The 20427-nt window shown below is 40.1% G+C and overlaps 1 protein-coding gene across 1 annotated transcript; it reads right to left on the bottom strand.

Moving 5' to 3' along the window:
- Window positions 1-1045: 1045 nt before the first annotated feature.
- On the bottom strand, window positions 1046-8224 carry LOC127451228 (E3 ubiquitin-protein ligase RBBP6-like). Its single transcript, XM_051715743.1, has 13 exons — window positions 7993-8224; window positions 7818-7914; window positions 7568-7710; window positions 7234-7406; window positions 7054-7157; window positions 6590-6936; window positions 6397-6481; window positions 6224-6284; window positions 6071-6125; window positions 5613-5987; window positions 5206-5328; window positions 3253-5103; window positions 1046-3157 (listed from the first exon to the last, which is right to left on the bottom strand). Exons 1-13 carry the CDS (start codon window positions 8148-8150, stop codon window positions 1717-1719), a joined length of 5013 nt encoding a protein of 1670 aa, XP_051571703.1. The 5' UTR covers window positions 8151-8224; the 3' UTR covers window positions 1046-1716.
- Between the last annotated feature and the right edge of the window lie 12203 nt (window positions 8225-20427).

Here is a 20427-nt window from a genome sequence, read left to right as displayed (position 1 = left end):
CTTCAAATACTTAACTCTGTGCTTCGAACTTCCTCAAAGAATAAGCATCTTCCGATTGTGTAAATCGCATATTTATGGGTCAGAAACCTCGTATGCCCTCTTGTGGTTAAAACTCAAAAGGCCGATAAGTGAGAACTTCCATAAACTCAAAAGGGCAATAAGTGAGAACTTCCATATGGAGTGTAAAGTTATGGTAAAACCTATTGAGTTTTAGAGCAATTTCAGAATTATACCACTTTCCACAAGCTTAACTGACTTACATATTTACTGATGGATAAATGATCACTCTTTAGCAGCAGTTTCAACATTTACGCTGGAATAACATTAAACAAATGAGAATGTTATGAAAACAATGAAAAAAAAAGTTAGTTAGTTACTACTAATAAATTACAACTGCTTTTTGCAGTCCTCCTTTATGCCGAGTGAGCAACCTTTGCATTTAGAGCTAAAGAGACCCTGAATGTTTAGTTGTGGTATTTATTCTAGTAAAATCTTTCAAGTTTCAATGCTCAATGAAATTGATCCTTTGGCAGCTGGTGAGTGGTGACATGCCAGAAAACATGTACAACTAAAACTAGAAGTAACAGGGTTCCCACACTTTTTGACGAAAATAATTGTATGACCTTTTGACGTCTTGATTACTGGATACAAATAATTTTAATGGAGCAATTTCTATTTCTGGTAGATAACTTTTAAAATAAAAAGACTTAAGTTATTACTCTGAAGTGCAAGACCATCAACAGACTGATGTTACTATGGTGGCTTACAAGTTTTACTCTACACAAGCAGCAATACCTAGCCAATTAAATATTTTAGACAAGGAAAAAAAAATAATAATACAATTATATTCAATATACAAAGTTCCATGACTGATTTTACTCATATCCGTGACTTTTCCCAGGTAATTGAACTGACAATTGAAAATTTCCCTGATATTTCCAGGTTTCCATTGCCATGGTAACTCTTACATATGTAATTGTTACACCTTGGGAATCTTTATTACTAAGGGCAAGACACTACAATACGCACAAGACAGGAGACAACCTTTATATTTTCTGAAAAAAATTTATTACCCTCAAAACATATTTCCATTTCTTCAGATAATTTAAATTACTCTTGTGAAGGTGAAGTAGAATTGAAACTTAAAACAGCAGAGGAAATATTCACAGTGCAAAAACATATACTTTGCAATCAATGTATGCCCCAATGCCCAGCCACTACCATCCAATTACCTCTGTAACAATATTATCATACTGTCATAATGATATGCTTCTCACCAACACCAGACATATAAGAGATGAGGTACAAAAGGGCAAACTTTTGCAAATCTGTAATCACATTCACATTTGTAAAGTGCTTCCTCCACTATGGCCTTAATGCAAAACCATTATGTACTTTAATGAAAGATTCCTGCTAGGATTTTAAATCAGAACCAAAAGAATCTTGCTAGAATTTTAAATCAGAACCAAAATATTAATGAAAGTTCATAACCCAAAGCAACAACAATCATTCAAGTAGCTACTCTCTTACATTGGTGGCAGAGGTTAGGACCAACTAACTAACAAAAATATCATGTCTCTAACCAATGAAACATTGTACAGAATGAAAGCTGAACAGTACTTAAAACAGACGACCTCCTTTCTGCAGTACAATATATATCTTTTTTTTCTCTCTTAAAGATGAGTAAATTAGATCAAATAATCAACCTGTAATGAATTAAACAGATACTTTTGCCCCATGTTCATCATTCTCATCTTTTTCCATATCATCTTTATCCTTGTCCTTGCTCTTTTTGGACTTCTTTTTTTTGTGTTTGTGTTTTTGTCCTTTGAGCTCTGCTTCAGATTCATTACTTGTGTGTTTCTTATGCTTTTTGTGTTTTTTGTGCTTCTTGTGTTTCTTTTTCTCTTTCTTCTCCTTTTTGTCCTTTTTCTTCTTTTTGCTGTCCTGACTGCCCGGGGAGCTAGGGCTGCTACTATGTCCATGGCTTCCAGAGGGGCTTGGACTCTGGCTGCCACTGCTGTCCCTCTCTCGCCCTCTCTGCTCCATTTTGCTCTCAAAGTCCGAGGTCTCACTGTCACTTTCGCTGTAGTCCGGGACAAACGCAGCTTCATCAGTTTCTCGTGCTAAATCAGAGGACAGTCGTGTTGAGCGCGCAGCTAGGATTTTGATGTGGTCACCGTGTGTGCCACCTTTCTCTGTATCAGCTCTAGGCTCTGGAGTCGCAGCTGTTTGAGGAGTCCTGTGCTCCCTGTCCTTTGTGGGACGCATGTCAGAATGCCTAGAACTCTGGCTCTCCTTATTCAATGATTTGTGGTCCTCTTGCCCTGTTCTTTTGGGCTCTGAGGTGTTTCGGGATGATGTTCTCTTCTCCCTAGTTGGGCTTTGAGACTCCTGAGAAACCTCCAGGCCTTTTCTTACAGAGTCTGTGCGCAAGTCCTTTACCCTAGAGGGTGGGGAGGGTGATCCTCTTCTCCTGATAGGACCTCTCTCATCTCTCAATCTGGTGCTTAACTGGTCTCTTGCATCATCTCTGTGGTCTGGTTTCCTGTTGGTGAGGCTAGTAGTCGTCTCCCTACCAGCTGGCTTTCTAGAGTGTGGTTCAGATCGGTCAGCTAATCTGTCCCTGGAGGACTGGGATGAGGAGCTCCGCTCACTGCCGTGGTCACTTCCTCTTTCTCTTTCCTGATTAGGCACACTAGGATTCCTTTTATCTGTTACCTCACGATCTGCACCACTGCGGTCTCTTTCTTTCATTCTGTCTCGATCTTTCTCCTTGTCTGTATCTCTCTCCTTATCACCTAATGTGGAATCCTTGGCAGGTTTCACAACTGCCTGAGTGTCTTTGGATGCAGAGGGGGCTTTGTCAGCATGGGGAGATTCCTTGCTTGTTGCTTTCGGAGCAGTGTTCTCACCCACAGGAGCAGAGCTGGATATATTGACACTGCGAGTCCCAATGGTGCCCTTAGAATCATCATCCTCAGATTCATAGTCCTCTTTTTCCCACTTGGAGCGGGGCACTTGGATCATGACAATTTCATCTTCAGCAGGGGTGGAGCTGTTATTGGTGTATTCCTCCAGGGTCTTTACCACAGTTTTCTTTAGGTCAATCTTCTCTTCATGCTTCTTGATGGGGCTTCCACCTGTGGAGCTAGTGCTGTCAAACACAACAAACATGAATAAGCAGATGGTTCAGTGTTGCGTAACAAATTAAAAGAGAAAGAAATCTGCTAAGTACTTGAAATATCTCACCTGGTGTAATCAACCAGCAAGGACCCTGACCCATCAGGCGCATGCTCCTTCCTCCTCAGTTTTCCCCTAGACTTTTCCAGCCTGCCCTTTCCTGTGGCATGCACTAAATCCTCAGCAGAAACAGGGTGATCAATGCCAATTATCCTCTTGCCGATTTCTCTGTTAATTTTAATCTTTCTCACAGGTTCTGGCTTAATATCCATCAAGGATGGAATAACTACTTTCTGCTTCTCAACTGGTCTTTCACTCTCCAGCCTGGGTTTAGGTTTTGGAGAGCCTCTGGCTTTTTCAGTAACTTCCATTTTGGCTACTTTGACTGGGGGGATGTCCAGGTCTTTCACATATGGCTTGTCATCTTTCCTCTTCTTTTTGTCCTGTTTGGTGTCAACTGCTTTGGTGGGCATTTTCTCAGTTTTCACAGGCTTCTCTAGCTCTTTCTTGACCTTCCCATCTTTGGCAGGAATTTTTTCTTGCTTTGCTGGGTCTTTCACCAATTCTTTCTTGCCTTTAAGTTCATCTTTGACTGACTTAAGCTCTTGATGGTGTTTGATGGGTCTAGACTGCATCAGCTTGCGAGGGAGCATGAGTTTAGACTCGATGAACTGAGGTTTGGTCACTTCAGATTTGTGGGGTAGTTCTTCTTTGACTCTCTTAATGGCTGGTTCAGTTGGAGCCACCTTATCTCGCAGTGCATCTGCCTCCTCTTTGGCAGGCTTTGTCCCCTTTCCTGAAATTTCCTTCTGTCCACTGCTTTCAGACTTTAGTTTAATTTTGTCTGTCTTGCTCTTAGTCTTCTCGATCTTCTCCTTTTCAGGGGTGCGTTTGTAGGGCACGGCAGCGCTATCCATGGGCTCATCCCTGACAGGTGTGGCATCGTCACGACTTGAATTCATCATCATAGAGTCTCCTTTGCGTTCATCTTTCCTGGAATTATCCATAGAGTCAGAGTGACTGAAGGGGTCACCATCATCTCTCTTCTTTTTGCGATGTTTCTTATGTTTCAGAGTCTTGAGGTCTGTAGCAGTGCTGCTACTGGGCTCTCTGTCCTTAAGAGGTTTCAAAGAGTCTTTGTTAAGTCCTTTACCAGCACCAGTGTTGATGTGGAGGTGGCCATACTTCTCAGCACACTTCTCTTGGTATGTCATGGGATCGCGGCCTCTCTGGGTAACTCCATGACTATGAGAAGGTGGTGGGTAATCCTCCCGATGTCCCCTACTATAGGGAGAGTTTTCTCTTGGTCTAGGAGGGGCAAAACGCTCAGGGGTATAGGGATCTCTGCTGCTTGGACGACGGCTCCGCGGGTGACCACCGGGTTGGTTGTTGTAGCTCTTGAGGTAATTGTCATACCACTCCCTGTACTCTCTTTCCCACTCTCTGTACCGTTCTCTCTCGTAGGGGTCACTCTGGTCTACCTTGCGGCCATAATAAGCCTTAGCATCGTAAGGTGGCAGCTCTCTGTATCTGCCAGAGTATTTACGCTCCCCCTCCATCTGAGATGGTGGAAGTTTCTTGCTGGGACTGTGATTCTTATATACTGGGGATCTGGAACGGGAACGATAGATTCCACTACCCATCTCACTCACATCTCGACCCCTATATGATGGCGATCTGCTGCGGGAGCGATGGAATGCTGGACTGTGAGACCTAGATCGATAGCTACGGCTCCGTCCTCTGCCTCTGCGGGAGTATGGTGAGCGAGAGTAGGAGCGTGATCGGGAACGAGAGCGTGAATGGGACCTAGACCGGGATAATGACCTAGAATAGGAGCGTGGCGATCTGGACCGTGAGCGAGATTTGGAATAGGAATATGATGAGCCACTGTAAGAGGAGCCTCTGTATGGAGATTTTGATCTGAAAAGAAAGAAAACATTGTGACAATTTTGATAATGCCAAACATTTTCATAAAAAAAAAAAAAACTACCCCTTGGTGGTGGACCTGTGATATTTCCTTACCTAGAGTACGATCTCCTTCTGTCCTTCTGGATCTTCCTGTACTCTAATAGCTCTTTGGCAAAGTCATTGGTAAACTCCTCAAGTTTAGACTTTTTCTCCCTGGTTACAAATCGAGATTGGGAACTATTTTTCAAAAACAGGAAGGAAATAAACATTGCAGTTAAAACTTGGTAATTCAAGAGGAGGGAGCGGGAAAGAGAATAATGACATTCTCTACAATCCAGACTGTATTTTATATAAAGGTACCTCTAAAAGACACAAATTAATTTTGATGCTACTATGCAAATCAACTAAATATGTTAAAATAGGTTATCAACAATACTTATGAAATGTCAGCAAAGTGAGCCTTTTGCCAAATAAGTCCTACACAATATATAATTCTCCAATAAAAGGCAAACTCTACTCACTCTTCTTTCAATCTGCGCTGCTGCCTGTAAAATTCCTCCTTGGATAGAAAAGGTGCTGTTGGCATATTGGGGATAGGGTTGGCTATGGGTGGCTGAGTGCCAGGAGCCACCCAGGGAGCCTGCACATTAGGTGGGATTGGTGGAAAGACAGGTGGCGGAATGTTGAAGGGAGGAGGCTGCTGCTGTCCTGGAGGATACTGCATGGGATATTGCTGAGGAATAACACCTGGTGGCTGAGGCATGGGGTGTGGTGGAGGTGGAAAGAGAGGAGGCACGAACACTGGGGGGACTACAGGAGGAAGGTTTTGCACTGGTGGAGGTTGCTGTGTCCTTTGTGGTCGCTCACTAGGAGGCCTCCTCCCTCTACTTGAGGACCTGGCAAGATGGAAAAAACTGAGTCAGGCATCCACTTTTTTTTTATCAGACTGAAACGTCATAAGAAGTGTTGAGACACTTACGGATCCCATTGAGAACGGCTCCCAGTTGGCCTTGGTCCACTAGCTCTTGGCGGCCCTATTAGAAAAATACATTATTTCTTTTTCACAGGAAGACTATGTCTACAGAAAAAACACCAAAACTAAAGTTAGTCACTTTTGCTGAGATTATCTTACCTGGTCTGTGCATGAGATGCTGAGGCATATTAGGCTGCCCAATCACTGGGACATGGAACCCCTAGGCATCCCAAATAGAAGATCACTACATTGCATTCATTGAAGCACTATATATTAATCTGGTCTATGTTCTAATATCTATTAAATGCAAGTATCCTATAAAAATTCAATACCTTTGGACCAGCAGAAGTCGTTGGCACAGAGGTCTCTAATGAAGGCACAACAGAAGATGCGGGAACCTCAGATGCAGGTTCCTCCCTACAAAAATCACAACAACAAAATCATAAAATTCTACAATAGTAACAACAGTAAAGGGCAAACTAAATCAAGCAGCTCATGTTCTATATAGATACAGATATGATTTACTTGGACAACGGCGGATCATCCTGCATAGTAGAGTGCTGAGGAGAGTTCACTGCAGGTGTACTGCTACTCTGCAAGTTAGAGCAGCTGGTAGAAGGTGGGGTGCTGGAGGGCTGGTGAGTGCTAGCAGGAGACGAGGCTGCAGCTGGCGTGCTTTGAGGAGGAGTGCTAGCAGCTGTTGCTCTCGGAAGACTGGCCATCAGAGGGTCCTGTTGGCGTGAAGTGGCGGGCCTCAGAGGTGGCCGCTGCACATGAGCCTGTGCTTGGGCTCCTTGTACCACTGATTGAGAAGCAGTAGCTTTGCGAATCCTCTTGGTGTATCCAGTTTCATTCCTAAAATTATTTACTGCCTAAGGTTGGAGAGAATCATAAGTTTTTAAAACCCTACTATTAGGTTAGAAATGAATACACAGAAGAAACAACAAAGAAAGAAATGGGTAAGATTATTATAGGTAATGGTTTCTTACTTGGCGCAAAAACTTGTTAGCAATCAAAGCATCGGGAGATACATCCGACTGTTTGCAGGTGGGGCAAATATGTTCATCAGACTCCAGCAAACATGTACGAATACCTGCGGCCAAACATTTGTGTAAGCTTTCAAAAGGTCAGACTCTTTCTGAATAATTTTTGCTTGAGCAGACACTCACACTCATCACAGTAGCTATTTCCACAGCAGGGGATAACCACAGCATCAATCATAAGATCCTTGCAGATCAGACACAGCAGCTCATCAGGCACAGGGTCTTCTTCCTCTGAGGATGAGGACTGATTCTGCGGCAAGAAGGGTGGCTTCTCTTTCTTCCCAATAGCATAAGCCTCACTAAACAAAGCAAACACAATATGCCCAACGTTCATATTTAATACATGGTGAGGCCTCTACTCTGATGGATAATCTGAACAATTTTTTTTTTTTTGCATAATTTAAAAAAAATGTCAAACCTTTTCTTCAACACAACTATCAGCAAGGCAAGGTATACTCACGCATCAATAGTAGGAATAGCATATGCACCACTGTTGGTCATCATGACTCCCTTTCTGTTTGGATCATCTACCTCCACCATGAAACTCCGAGGAATTCCTGTGCTTTTCTTTATCCGTTGAGGAGCTTCAAAACTTCGATCCTGCTAACGCATGGTTGATATTCAAGGTTAAATTTCTTCTCTGACTACAGTGCGTGTCAGCAAGTTCACAACAAATTTTAAAGCAGCTCTAGTAATGAAAACCCAATTACCCCATTTGTTGGGCAGTTTCGGATGTAATGTCCAGTTTTTCCACAACGAAAGCATGTGTAGTTTGGTGGGGGTGGACCAACAAGTTTCTTTGCATAGCTATTGAATGAAGATTCATGTTAGAATTTATGCTAGAGCAATTTAAAATACTTTCAATGTCTTAAATTGCATACTTACTGGATCGGATCATAGTCATGGTTAGACTGAGACATCATTGCTTTTATTTTGTCTTCCTCTGATGCATTTGTTTCAGCAAGATTGGCTGTCTGTTTAACAGGCAATGTTTTCACAAGTAAAGTCAATGTTGGTATGTTCAATAGAGCCCAAATATTCATTAAAACCTTGTCCTGTAAAGAGTTGTGCTTGCCTTCTCAGTGTTTGATTTCTCAACAAAACACTGAAAAAAGGGATGGATGGAGTACCTAAGGCCTTGAATTGGCTTCAAGAACACAAAAAGGCATCATGCAATGTACAGTTAACATTAGCAAGAGAGCAGAAGTCTTCATCCAGCATTACCCAGGATGTACAAGTTCCCCCCAATTTCCATGATTTTATTAGAATACATGCTTCTTTTTGGCATGAGTCTAGATCTCATAATAAAAATGCAGTCATGGCATAAGACATTGAAACAGTACCAAGTTAAAATGGTATGATTTCCTGTGATCAGGGCATCAACTTGAAATTCAAAACTGCACCAACATAAAATTCCACTTCATTGCAGAGATTATTGACATCACATCACATGAAGAAAATAACAATGATCATGTTTTATATAAAAATTAAAAATATTTTGCTGGGAACTTTAAAGTCCAGGAAAAATAAAGTTTTGTGATCATATTGCCCAAAACAAAAACAAATTATTTTAAAATGGACAGCTAAAGCAATCTAAAAAATGGCAGTGAGGGGAAAAAAGGTCAGCGTGATCCACAGTCATTGATATTCAATGTGAGGAAAATTGAAAACAAAATCAATAACAGGATTCCAGTGTTCAATTTTTCAGTAAAAAAAAAACAAAAAACAAACAGCAACCAGGATTAGTGTTGCTGTGAGTAAGAGTTACTGTGCTTGTACAGTACTCCCCTCCAAACTTAAAGGCACTGAGCTCACTCATTACAGGACCAGGCTTTCACACAAGTGTCAAAACATCTATACAAACACCACAACAAGCAGATATCAGCAATAATTCATTTCATCCACTAAATAACTTGTCTTAAATTAAAATTTAAGTAATGTATAGTTTTTACAGATATGCACTCTCATCATACAAAATGCTAAATTATCAGTACCAATTTTGCAAGTCAACAGTTGCCTTGGTAGTCTACAACATAACATTTCAAATATAATACAAATGTACTTGCAGTTTGGATTAAGAGTATTACATGAACCAACTTCACTATACAATCAGTGCATACATAAACACATACAAAAAGGATGTGACAACCCACAAGACTTTGACATCAGAAAATAAATTAATTGTACACGTGTCTACATTATGGCTTGCAAACTGAAGTGTATTAAAAATGTACAGAGGTGAAAATACCTTTGAAAGCAGGGCCAGAGAAATGGAAGAATCATCAATCTGTCATTGGAAAAAAAAACATTAAGACAAAGAGGGGTTCACCACTGTGACAAGGCACAACTCTGTCATGCCCAATTGAGAGAAATTGGACAAATTAAAAGTTAACTATCAGGGACTAAAAACGGTTCAAGGAATGAAAATGAAAACCAAATCAGAATCAGCTTTATTGCCAGGTATGCTTACACATACAAGGAATTTGTCTTGGTGACAGGAGCTTCCAGTGCACAATACAGAAAAAAAAAAAAAAACTGAATAGAAAATAAAGTGTATATATAGAATACACAATAAGACTAACTAGATACACACACATATATACATACATACATACACACACACACACACAAACACACATATATATACAGTACATCCGGAAAGTATTCACAGCACTTCACTTTTTCCACATTTTGTTATGTTACAGCCTTATTCCAAAATGGAATAAATTCATTATTTTCCTCAAAATTCTACAAACAATACCCCACAATGACAATGTGAAAGAAGTTTGTTTGAAATCTTTGCAAATGTATTAAAAATAAAAACGAAAAAAATCACATGTACATAAGAATTCACAGTCTTTGCTCAATACTTTGTTGAAGCACCTTTGGCACCAATTACAGCATCAAGTCTTTTGGAGTATGATGCTACAATCTTGGCACACCTATTTTTGGGCAGTGTCTCCAATTCTTCTTTGCAGAACCTCTCAAGCTCCATCAGGTTGGATGGGGAGCGTCAGTGCAGAGCCATTTTCAGATCTCTCCAGAGATGTTCAATCGGGTTCAAGTCTGGGCTCTGGCTGGGCCACTCAAGGACATTCACAGAGTTGTCCCGGAGCCACTCCTTTGTTATCTTGGCTGTGTGCTTAGGGTCGTTGTCCTGTTGAAAGATGAACCTTCGCCCCAGTCAGAGGTCCAGAGTGCTCTGGAGCAGGTTTTCATCAAGGATGTCTCTGTACATTGCTGCATTCATCTTTCCCTTGATCCTGACTAGTCTCCCAGTTCGTGCCGCTGAAAAACATCCCCACAGCATGATGCTGCCACCACCATGCTTCACTGTAGGAATGGTATTGGCCAGGTGATGAGCGGTGCCTGGTTTCCTCCAGACATGACGCTTGCCATTCAGGCCAAAGAGTTCAATCTTTGTTTCTCATGGTCTGAGAGTCCTTCAGGTGCCTTTTGGCAAACTCCAGGCGGGCTGTCATGTGCCTTTTACTGAGGAGTGGCTTCCGTCTGGCCACTCTACCATACAGACCTGATTAGTGGAGTGCTGCAGAGATGGTTGTTCTTCTGGAAGGTTCTCCTCCACAGAGAAACGCTGGAGTTCTGTCAGAGTGACCATCGGGTTCTTGGTCACCTCCCTGACTAAGGCCCTTCTCCCCCGATCGCTCAGTTTGGCCAGGTGGCCAGCTCTAGGAAGAGTCCTGGTGGTTCCAAACTTCTTCCATTTACGGATGGAGGCCATTGTGCTCATTGGGACCTTCAATGCTGCAGAAAATTTTCTGCACCCTTCCCCAGATCTGTGCCTCGATACAATCCTGTCTCGTAGGTCTACAGACAATTCCTTGGACTTCATGGCTTGGTTTGTGCTCTGACATGCACTGTTAACTGTGGGACCTTATATAGACAGGTGTGTGTCTTTCCAAATCATGTCCAATCAATTGAATTTACCACTGGTGGACTCCAATCAAGTTGTAGAAACATCTCAAGGATGATCAGTGGAAACAGGAGCTCAATTTTGAGTGTCATGGCAAAGGCTGTGAATACTTATGTACATGTGATTTTTTTCGTTTTTTATTTTTAATAAATTTGCAAAGATTTCAAACAAACTTTTCACATTGTCATTATGGGGTATTGTTTGTAGAATTTTGAGGAAAATAATGAATTTAATCCATTTTGGAATAAGGCTGTAACATAACAAAATGTGGAAAAAGTGAAGCGCTGTGAATACTTTCCGGATGCACTGTGTGTGTGTGTGTGTGTGTGTACGCACGCACACACACACACACACACAGTACAAATACAAATCTGTTATATACAGTGCAAGGGAATATAATGGCAGAAGAGGTTGGATGTGTTGGATAATATAAAAGACTAAGCTGTGAATTGCACCATAATTATTGCTCAATAGGGCAGTTTTAACTGTTCATGAGATGGATAGCCTGAGGGAAAAAACTGTTCCTGTGCCTGACGGTTCTGGTGCTCAGAGCTCTGTAGCGTCGGCCAGAAGGCAACAGTTCAAAAAGGTAGTGGGCAGGGTGAATGGGGTCCTGAGTGATTTTTCCAGCCTTTTTCCTCACTCTGGAAGTGTACAGTTCTTGAAGGGTGTCCGAACTGTCCTTTGTAGTCTTATATCATCCGATTTCGTAGCTGCACCAAACCAGACAGTTACTGAAGTGCAGAGGACAGACTCAATGACTGCTGGGTAGAACTATAACAGCAGCGCCTGTGGCAGGTTGAACTTCCTCAACTGGCAAAAGGAAGTACAACCTCTGCTGGGCCTTCAATGTGAGGTCTCCCACCTCAGGCCCTGTGAGATGGTAGTGCCCAGGAACCTGAATGCTGCCACAGTGCTCTTTAGAATGGTGAGGGGGGTCAGTGTTGGGGTGTTCCTCCTAAAGTCCACAATCATCTCCACCGTTTTGAGTGTGTTCAGCTCCAGGTTGTTTTGACTACACCAGTGAGCCAGCCGTTCAACCTCCCTTCTGTATACAGACTCATCGTCATCTCGGATGAGGCTGATGACAGTAGTGTCATCTGCAAACTTCAGGAGCTTGACAGAGGGATCCTTGGCGGTGCAGTCATTTGTGTACAGGGAGAATAGTGGGGAAAGCACACATCGGCACCAGTGCTGATTGTACAGGTGCTGGAAGTGAATTTCCCCTGTCTTACTAGCTGCTGCCTGTCTGTCAGAAAGCTGGTGATCTACTGACAGACAGAGGTGGGAACAGACAGTTGGTGTAATTTAGTCTGGAGGATAGCTGGGATGATGGTGTTGAAAGCTGAACTGAAATCCACAAAAAGGATCCTTAAATGGAATTTTTGTTAGAATGTAATCGAAAACCGGAACAAAGTGATTTTCAATTGTTCCAGAGTGAAAATTGTATTTTTAAAGGCTGAAAACTGGTTATAACCGGTTAATTTTGTTCTGATAATTTTTTCGTGAAACTAAAGGCCAAAGGATTTATTACAGTATACTTTTGGAACTACACCACTTTGTTGCCCGAAAAAATGAAACATGTTCTTTGAACCTGAAGGAAACTGCTGCATCACACATTGTCCACTGTGGCTGTCGCATTCTGTGAATGAAGACCTTTTTAACAACCATGTATAATTACTACATATACTGCACATGCATGGATAATTCAAATACAAAGAAAACATTATTAGATGTGAAAAGTACTCAATTGTTTTCAAGTTTTCACTGAATTATTGTTAGATATGATGCATTAATACTATATTTGATGCTGCTGGGTTTTGAATCAGAAGATCTTTAAATAAAATTAACTGTTAATGAACGCTGTATGCTGTAATAAATCGCAAGTGGCTTATTTCAGCTTGTTTTTCCAGACCAGATTGCTTGCTTCTCTTGTGAGATCTGGCAATGCTGCAATTGGTATTTCAACCACCCCTTAGCGCAGAGTACTATAATTTTAAAAAAGAAAGTTATTAACCGTTCTTTTATTTTGTTCTAACCGGTAACCTTTTGGAAAGGAGGCTGCAGAACTTTTGAACTAGAACGAAAAAATAAAGTTTTTGAACTGAAATGAAAAACATTGTTTTTAGTCCCAATCTTACAGTACAATACACAAGCATGTTTACAAACAATTCCAAATGGAGATACCGCAAAATGTACATTTGTGTAGAGAAACAAACTAAATTTAGAATTTAACTAAGGTTGTTTTTTTTTACCAATTAATAAATCATTTTGAGCTTTGATCCAGTGTGACACCAACAAAGAGCTCAAAGTACTTTCATTGTATTTAACAAACCAATCAAATATCTAATCAAAAAAACCCTAGGGAAAGTGAAAACACAGGGCCTTATGAAAGATGTCAAAGATTTGTTTTCTAGTTTTATTGTAAATCCTTGCAGAAATCATATAGTAAAGCATTTATTAAAAGCAAAATGTAATTTAAAATTGTACAACAGGCCATACAGAATATGAAATATTTCAAACTGTTCACTGAAATAGAGTATACTTTTGTGTCTAATGTGCTTCACTATCAGTCACTCATTGCTTTTCTAGGTAGTTTGGGTCTCAAAATCAGTACATGAGAAAGAGGCAAATACCAACAAATAGTTATAAAAGTAAACAGTTATAGTAAATATAAATAGTATATTTTAGTAAACATTATAGTAAAACTGTATATGTTCAGCTCTCACATATTAGAGGAAGACCCAGTGGCTTCTTTGCATATATTACAAGTGAACTGAACAAATATGCAAAACAAGTACAAAACAGCTTTAAAAATCAAATAAGCATTTAAGCACATATCTATGTGGCATTATTAAAGTACAATGTCAAGTTAAAAAGGGGGTAAAGAAAATTGCAGTTTAGTCTTGTTAGAACAAAAATTACAAGGCCACTTCACAAGTGCAATTTTAATAAAATTTTGATTTTTGAGGGGATGTATAAACCCTAGCAGAAACTACAATTGGTAATTACAAAGGTTAAAAAGTCACGCTTGTCTGATAGCTCATTTTTTACAGATACCACCAATAAGAACAAAAGCTTGCACTCATACCACATTCCTATGAATAGCTAAGATATATGGTAGATAAACAAAAATCCAAGTAACAAAGTGATGACCAGAGATACACTTATAGTGATATCATGAATACTATTGAGTTGCCTAACAGTTAGTGTGGAACTTCATAAAAATGTGCATGTTCTTCCCATCTGTGTACAGCTTTTAAATTGTGAAATAAAGCTATGAGAGTCTGTATGTTTAATGAACACCTATAGTAAAGGGGTGTTCTTGGGCATTACATGAAGGGGTAACAGCAATGGCATTGATGTTTAAATATTTGATGAATAATAATCAGAATCCCCGTTGGGATCTGTTTCCCCCCAGCAGATCTGTATGGGGGGGAACAGTATCTGACGATAACATTCTCCACTGTCAGAATGTGTTCCCCCATGCACAAACCTAAGCCTAACCCTTCCCTACCCTAACCTACACTACCCTACCTACCCTAACCATAACCCCATACCCTATCAGGACTAGGGGGAAACATATTCCGAAGGGGAACACAATTCGATACAACACCGGTACGGTGACCTGCTCCCGTGAAACGGTCATGGTCAGATGGCAAAACGCTCAAGGGGACCCTCCATCTGCTCTAATATAACGGTGAATCTGGGGCTACACTCGAACTCCAAAATATAACAGAGGAATTCGATCTAACACCATACACATCGAAGGGGACATTGGCCCGGTTGATAGGGAGTGTAGAGTCACATGGGGTAACCTCCTCGCGGTCGCCATAATGTGTTTCACTCTCGGTGGGGTGCATGGTGAGTTGTGCGTGGGGAAACAGATTCCGAAGGGGAACACAATACGATACAACACCGGTACGGTGACCTGCTCCCGTGAAACGCTCATGGTCAGACGGCAAAACGCTCAAGGGGACCCTCCATCTGCTCTAATATAACGGTGAATCTGGGGCTACACTCGAACTCCAAAATATAACAGAGGAATTCGATCTAACAGACTCAAATTGGACAGGATGTTCCACTATCCGTTCAAAGCTGTGGTGCTTTTAATAGAATTAATTGAGATACAATTTCTCAATGTTTAGGAGGGCTGACAGCGTGCTTGGCTTTTGCATGTAGTAGTGTATACAATTCACAGCATCCAACAATAAATTTTAATCTTAGTAATTCTGACTTTTTTTTTCTCCCCAATTTGTAATGCCCAATTCACAATGCAATCTAAGTCCTCGTGGTGGCGTAGTGAAACACCTCAATCCTGGTGGTGGAGGATGAATCTCACTACTATGACAAGGCACAACTCTGTCATGCCCAATTGAGAGAAATTGGACAAATTAAAAAAGTTAACTATCAGGGACAAAAACGGTTCAAGGAACAAAAACCAAATCAGAATCTGCTTTATTGCCAGGTATGCTTACAAGGAATTTGTCTTGGTGACAGGAGCTTCCAGTGCACAATACACAAAAAAAAATCTCAGGCAACGTGTCTGAGACCGTCAACCCGTGCATCTTATCACGTGGGTTGTTGAATACGTTACCGCGGAGACATAGCGCGTGTGGAGGCTTCACGCTATTCTCCGTGGCATCCACACACAACTCACCATGCGCCCCACCGAGAGTGAACCACATTATGGCGACCACAAGGAGGTTACCCCATGTGACTCTACACTACCTAGCAACCAGGCCAATGTCCCCCTCGATGTGTATGGTGCACAGGTTTATTTGTGAGGTGTTGTGGACAGATTAATGGATGGTATTTTTATCGAGTCTGTTGCAGATTCTTCATGGTGGGGTGTCTGACAGACAACGGATTGCTTTAAAAAAAAAACGAAAAAAACCCCCAAAAAAACAACGTTGCATGTCGTGAATAACATGTTGCCTGCACACAATAATCTTGCAGTTATGCAGTATTGTGCCCTATGTTGGAGTGTCTTTTTAAATACCTCTTATCTATGTTTTGTATTTATCAGTCTATTGAAGGGCTGCACTTAGTGTCCATATAGCAGAAACAAGCCCACAAACATTTTCAATTGTGATGACATTTTTATATGACATATGGTATTCTAACCGGTCAAAAACTCACACTGTGACATCCCTACAAACATATCCATCATTCTGCTTCAAAATATCTAAAAAATATGACATTTGGCCCAGATAAACTGGCCATGGTCTCACATTCACCAAAAAATATAATCGATAGGGGTGCACTGATCGAAATCAGCCGATATTCATCTTAAATCCTTGATCGGCCGACCGTGCCTAGATTTAGGGCCGATCTTTTTTGCAGCACACAGGGAATCACACAAACACTGCTCCTCTAATGAATGAGTGCTTGCTCAGCCTTTGAAGCATGACAGAGTGGCCTTTGGATGTTGAGTTGTTAGCAATTCTAAGTATTCACAAATTTAAACTTTCAGACATGATGTAATTCACATGAATATGCAGTTTTGTTTTTTAAAAATGTGTAAGAATTACACGTGTATGAATATTAAGTTACCCATTTTCTAGAGTCATTACAGTAGTTATTCTGACTCACTGCACAGTGAGCAGGAAGAGGATAGAGGCTGCTAATGGGTGTAAAAATGAATTAAAACAACAAATAAACATGCAAATACAAATCTGAGTACACGTGAAGTAGCGCAAGTCGTGACAATCAGACGTTGTGTGAAGCGATACTGCTTGAGCGATCATGAGCGCTTTTAGCTTCACTCCCTTCAACATGAGCGCTCTGTGTCAATCCAACATGTCCACAACACCTCACAAATAAACTTGTGCAGGGTCGTAACCGCCATACACATCAAGGGGGACATGCCCCCCCCTTTTAAAAGGATGAATTGAGATACAATTTCTCAGAACATTTAGGCAGGCTGACAGCGCGCTTGGCTTTTGCATGTAGTAGTGTCTCAGTTCATCCTCTTTATTAAAAGCATTGCTTGTATACAATTCACAGCATCCAAAAATACATTTAAATCTTAGTAATCACCTGCTTTAAGCAAGTTTCCAGTTTTTATGCATACAGTAGTCCACAGGTTGAAGGTTGTAACTACATATTCAGGATTGTGGAGGACCAAACGTAATAATCAACCATGGAAAAAACCCATATCAGTAGACCACTATTATAAATATAAGTAGTCTTTGGAGGGTGAGTTTTTAGCAATTCTAAGTAGCAATTTTTTTTTTTTAACATTTTAGTGCTTGTAATGGATATATTTTTTTATTTTTGAAAGTGTCTCTGCTGTGAGTGATGCTCTCATGGTTTTTGTTTGCCAGTATGTCACAATGACCTTTCGATATTCGCAACAGAACTATTCATAATCGTTTTCAATACAAATAAATGTTAGCAATTCACAATTAAAAGGAAATTTTAATGTAATTTTGGTCACACTTAATAAAAAGGTTTCATTTCTTTAACATTAGATAATGCATTAGGTAAAATGAACAATGAACAATATTTTTACTGCATTTATTAATCATTATGTTAGTTAATAAAAATACAATTGTTCATTGTGCATTAATGTTAACTAATACAACTTTTGATTTTAAAAATGTATTAGTATATTTTGTCACTAACATTAAGTTAATTTGTTCATGTTAACTACAGTAATGTTAACAAATGGAACTTTTTTGTAAAGTGTTACCATAATTTTACTGTGTGGGGGGCATAAACCTAACTGCAGTATATAACTTGCAAAAGTGTGGCAAAGGGCACATAAAAACAAATAAAATAAAAATGGTATCGGTCGATCTTAGTGTTAAAAAAAACAAAAACAAAAAAACATCTGAGATCAGTATTGGCCTCAAATTTCCAGATCGGTGCACCAGTAATCATCGACCCTACTTCTAAACCCAAAATATACTTTGGTTGGATGTGAACGCAAGGCGTCTGTGTACAGGATGTGTGACGTACATTTCGCCATCAGCAGAGTGTTTGAACACCGAACATGTGCGGCCTGATTTTTATAACCGATTTCTGAATGTGCAGTTTGCGCAAGCGCCCAAGTAGGTATAGCTGCAGGCCGGAGACCTCCAAATGGGGGTGGAATCTCCCCAAAAGGGGGGGCGCAGTTATTACAGAATGGGCATGGTTACTCCAAAGGGGGGTTGTGCCAACTCCAAAAGGGGCGTCACTTCCACACATGGTTTAGGGAAAGGGTTTATAGGGAATATCTTTACTGGTGGTTTGGATCTCCTGCCCCTTTTTGGAGCAGTGCCTGAAGCAATATCCTTCTCTAAGTGCCTGGAATTATTTGCACTAATTAGTAGGTCCACAAGGTGGCAACCCTCACAACTGAGTAATCGCAGGTTAAAAAAAAAAACAAAAAAACAAAAAAAACAAAAAAAAAAAACACAGGAGACCAAGGATGGACACAACAACAGTGGATGTGCACGTCAAGAGCATGCGTGTGGAGTCTCCAGTCTGAAAGAATATAAAGACGTCTGCAGAAAAGAATTAGTCCATCTCAAATCAGTCATGTCTAATCAAATTAATTCTTAACTTTTAAAAACTTAAAGTAAAAAACAATATGTTAATATAACAACAGTGAACATTACATTTCACTTTACGGTTGGAATATTTTTGTTGCAATTTCTTAAATTTCGTAAGTCTAGCTTTTATTTTGAATCATGCTTTTTTGAAGTGTGGTTTTGATGGAAGCTTCACGTCTTCTGATTGATAAACAGTTCGCTACATGAACCAGTGTGGTCATTAAAGCAAACATGCTTTCATTTAATTAAATATATAGTTGTGGATGGGAATCATCAGGAATTTAATGATTCCGATTCCTCTTAATGATCCAGTAGTTCTTTTAAAAATTATTTGAAAATGAGAAATGCAATTCTTATTGGATTTACTGTCCTCTGCAGTCTGTTTACAAATGATGAGATCCTTTAAGATTTCTACAGAGCAGATATAACAAATCAAAAATATATTTAATACAATTCATGTAAACGGTGTTTGCAGACTTTTTAGATACATATATCCAATCCAATAATTGATCCTAACTAGGCTATATCTGGACTGTATCTAAACAAACAAGAAATGTGAAGGCATATTTCATTCATTCATTTTATTCAAATAAAATTCCTTGTATTAAAAAACTTGTGTATCTTTAATTAAACATTGTCATATGAACAACCAGTCAGTAACTGACTGCTTGATTAAAGTCTCACAGGTCTAATGTCACATGACATAACAGTAACAGTTCCAGAGACAGTTAAGACTGTGTTCTGTTGTCTAATGTTGTACTTCAAGCTTGTAAGAGTTCTTAATTTTGAGTTGGACATTCATAACTTGCACATCAGTGCAAGCTTAATACTATACTGGACTAGACCAGAAGCGCTGTATGTTTCGCGCTGTAGATTCAAAAGAACCGGCTAATGCAAATTGTTCTTTCAGGAATCGGACCATACCGGAAGCGCTGTCTGTTTCACGCTGCAGATTCAACAGAGCCGGCTCAGAAGAGTCATTTGTTTGTGTGTTTTACGTTTTTGACCCAATAGAGGGCAGCGCTGCTGCAGAAATGCACTGCTGGAAATATGCTGGAGTATTTCAGTACGGTGTTCCAGCCGCATCGGCAGACAATTCACGCAGGTGAAGCGTTAACGGAACTGAAAGCCACGAAGATCATCTGATTCCGATATTTTGTAAAGAATGGAACCGGTTCTGAACAAGAACCAGATCTCAGGGTTGGGAACTATACATAGTCTACATGCGCTGCATGCTTCACAGTGGATTAGTTCTCTGCTTTGTCATCTGATACAATGCAAATGATTCTCAATGTCTGTAGAGTTTCCACTATATAACCGGTCAGCTTTACACATTCATATAAAGCACACAGACTAAGATTGCAGCCTTTCGTGTTTTAATAATCACACTAGGACATATCACGATTTTAAAGGTGCACAGTAATTTTCTTCTCATTAAAAAAAGGTTAACTCCTAAAGACATGAATTGTAATTTTGCAATATATGTAGGCAATCATAACCACTCACGTTAAAATGAAGACTCCAGTCATACCAATAACCTCATTAAAGCGGTTTTATTCTATATAAAGAGGGTCCGCACATGGGGGCTGCTATGTTAGAATCACATAACCAGCCGAATATTACTCGCTTAATTAGGGATGTCCCAATTCCATTTTTTTGAGACCGAGTACCAATACTTCTTTTTTGTACTCACCTGTTTTTTTTTTCTCTGAACTGCACATCAGTTTTTCAATTTTATCATAAAAATGGTGTTGAAATAAATTCACTAAAACTTTAATGAAATCAAAGTATAACAATTAATTTTCAACATGATAATGTATTATCAAATAAGGTGTGCACTAC

Source organism: Myxocyprinus asiaticus, chromosome 14 (genome assembly GCF_019703515.2).
Source record: "Myxocyprinus asiaticus isolate MX2 ecotype Aquarium Trade chromosome 14, UBuf_Myxa_2, whole genome shotgun sequence".
NCBI lineage: Eukaryota > Metazoa > Chordata > Actinopteri > Cypriniformes > Catostomidae > Myxocyprinus > Myxocyprinus asiaticus.
The sequence above is the reverse complement of the archived record's forward strand: the minus strand, read 5'-3'. Positions and strand labels throughout refer to the sequence as shown.

Bases quoted from the DNA above. Each gene is read 5' to 3' on its own strand.
- LOC127451228 (XM_051715743.1), bottom strand. From the start codon at position 8,150: ATGAATATTTGGGCTCTATTGAACATACCAACATTGACTTTACTTGTG. The intron at 6,482-6,589 runs GTAAATCATATC...TGATTTTTGTAG, and splicing joins GATGATCCGCCGTTGTCCAA to GGAGGAACCTGCATCTGAGG. The intron at 6,285-6,396 runs GTATTGAATTTT...TGGGATGCCTAG, and splicing joins CGACTTCTGCTGGTCCAAAG to GGGTTCCATGTCCCAGTGAT.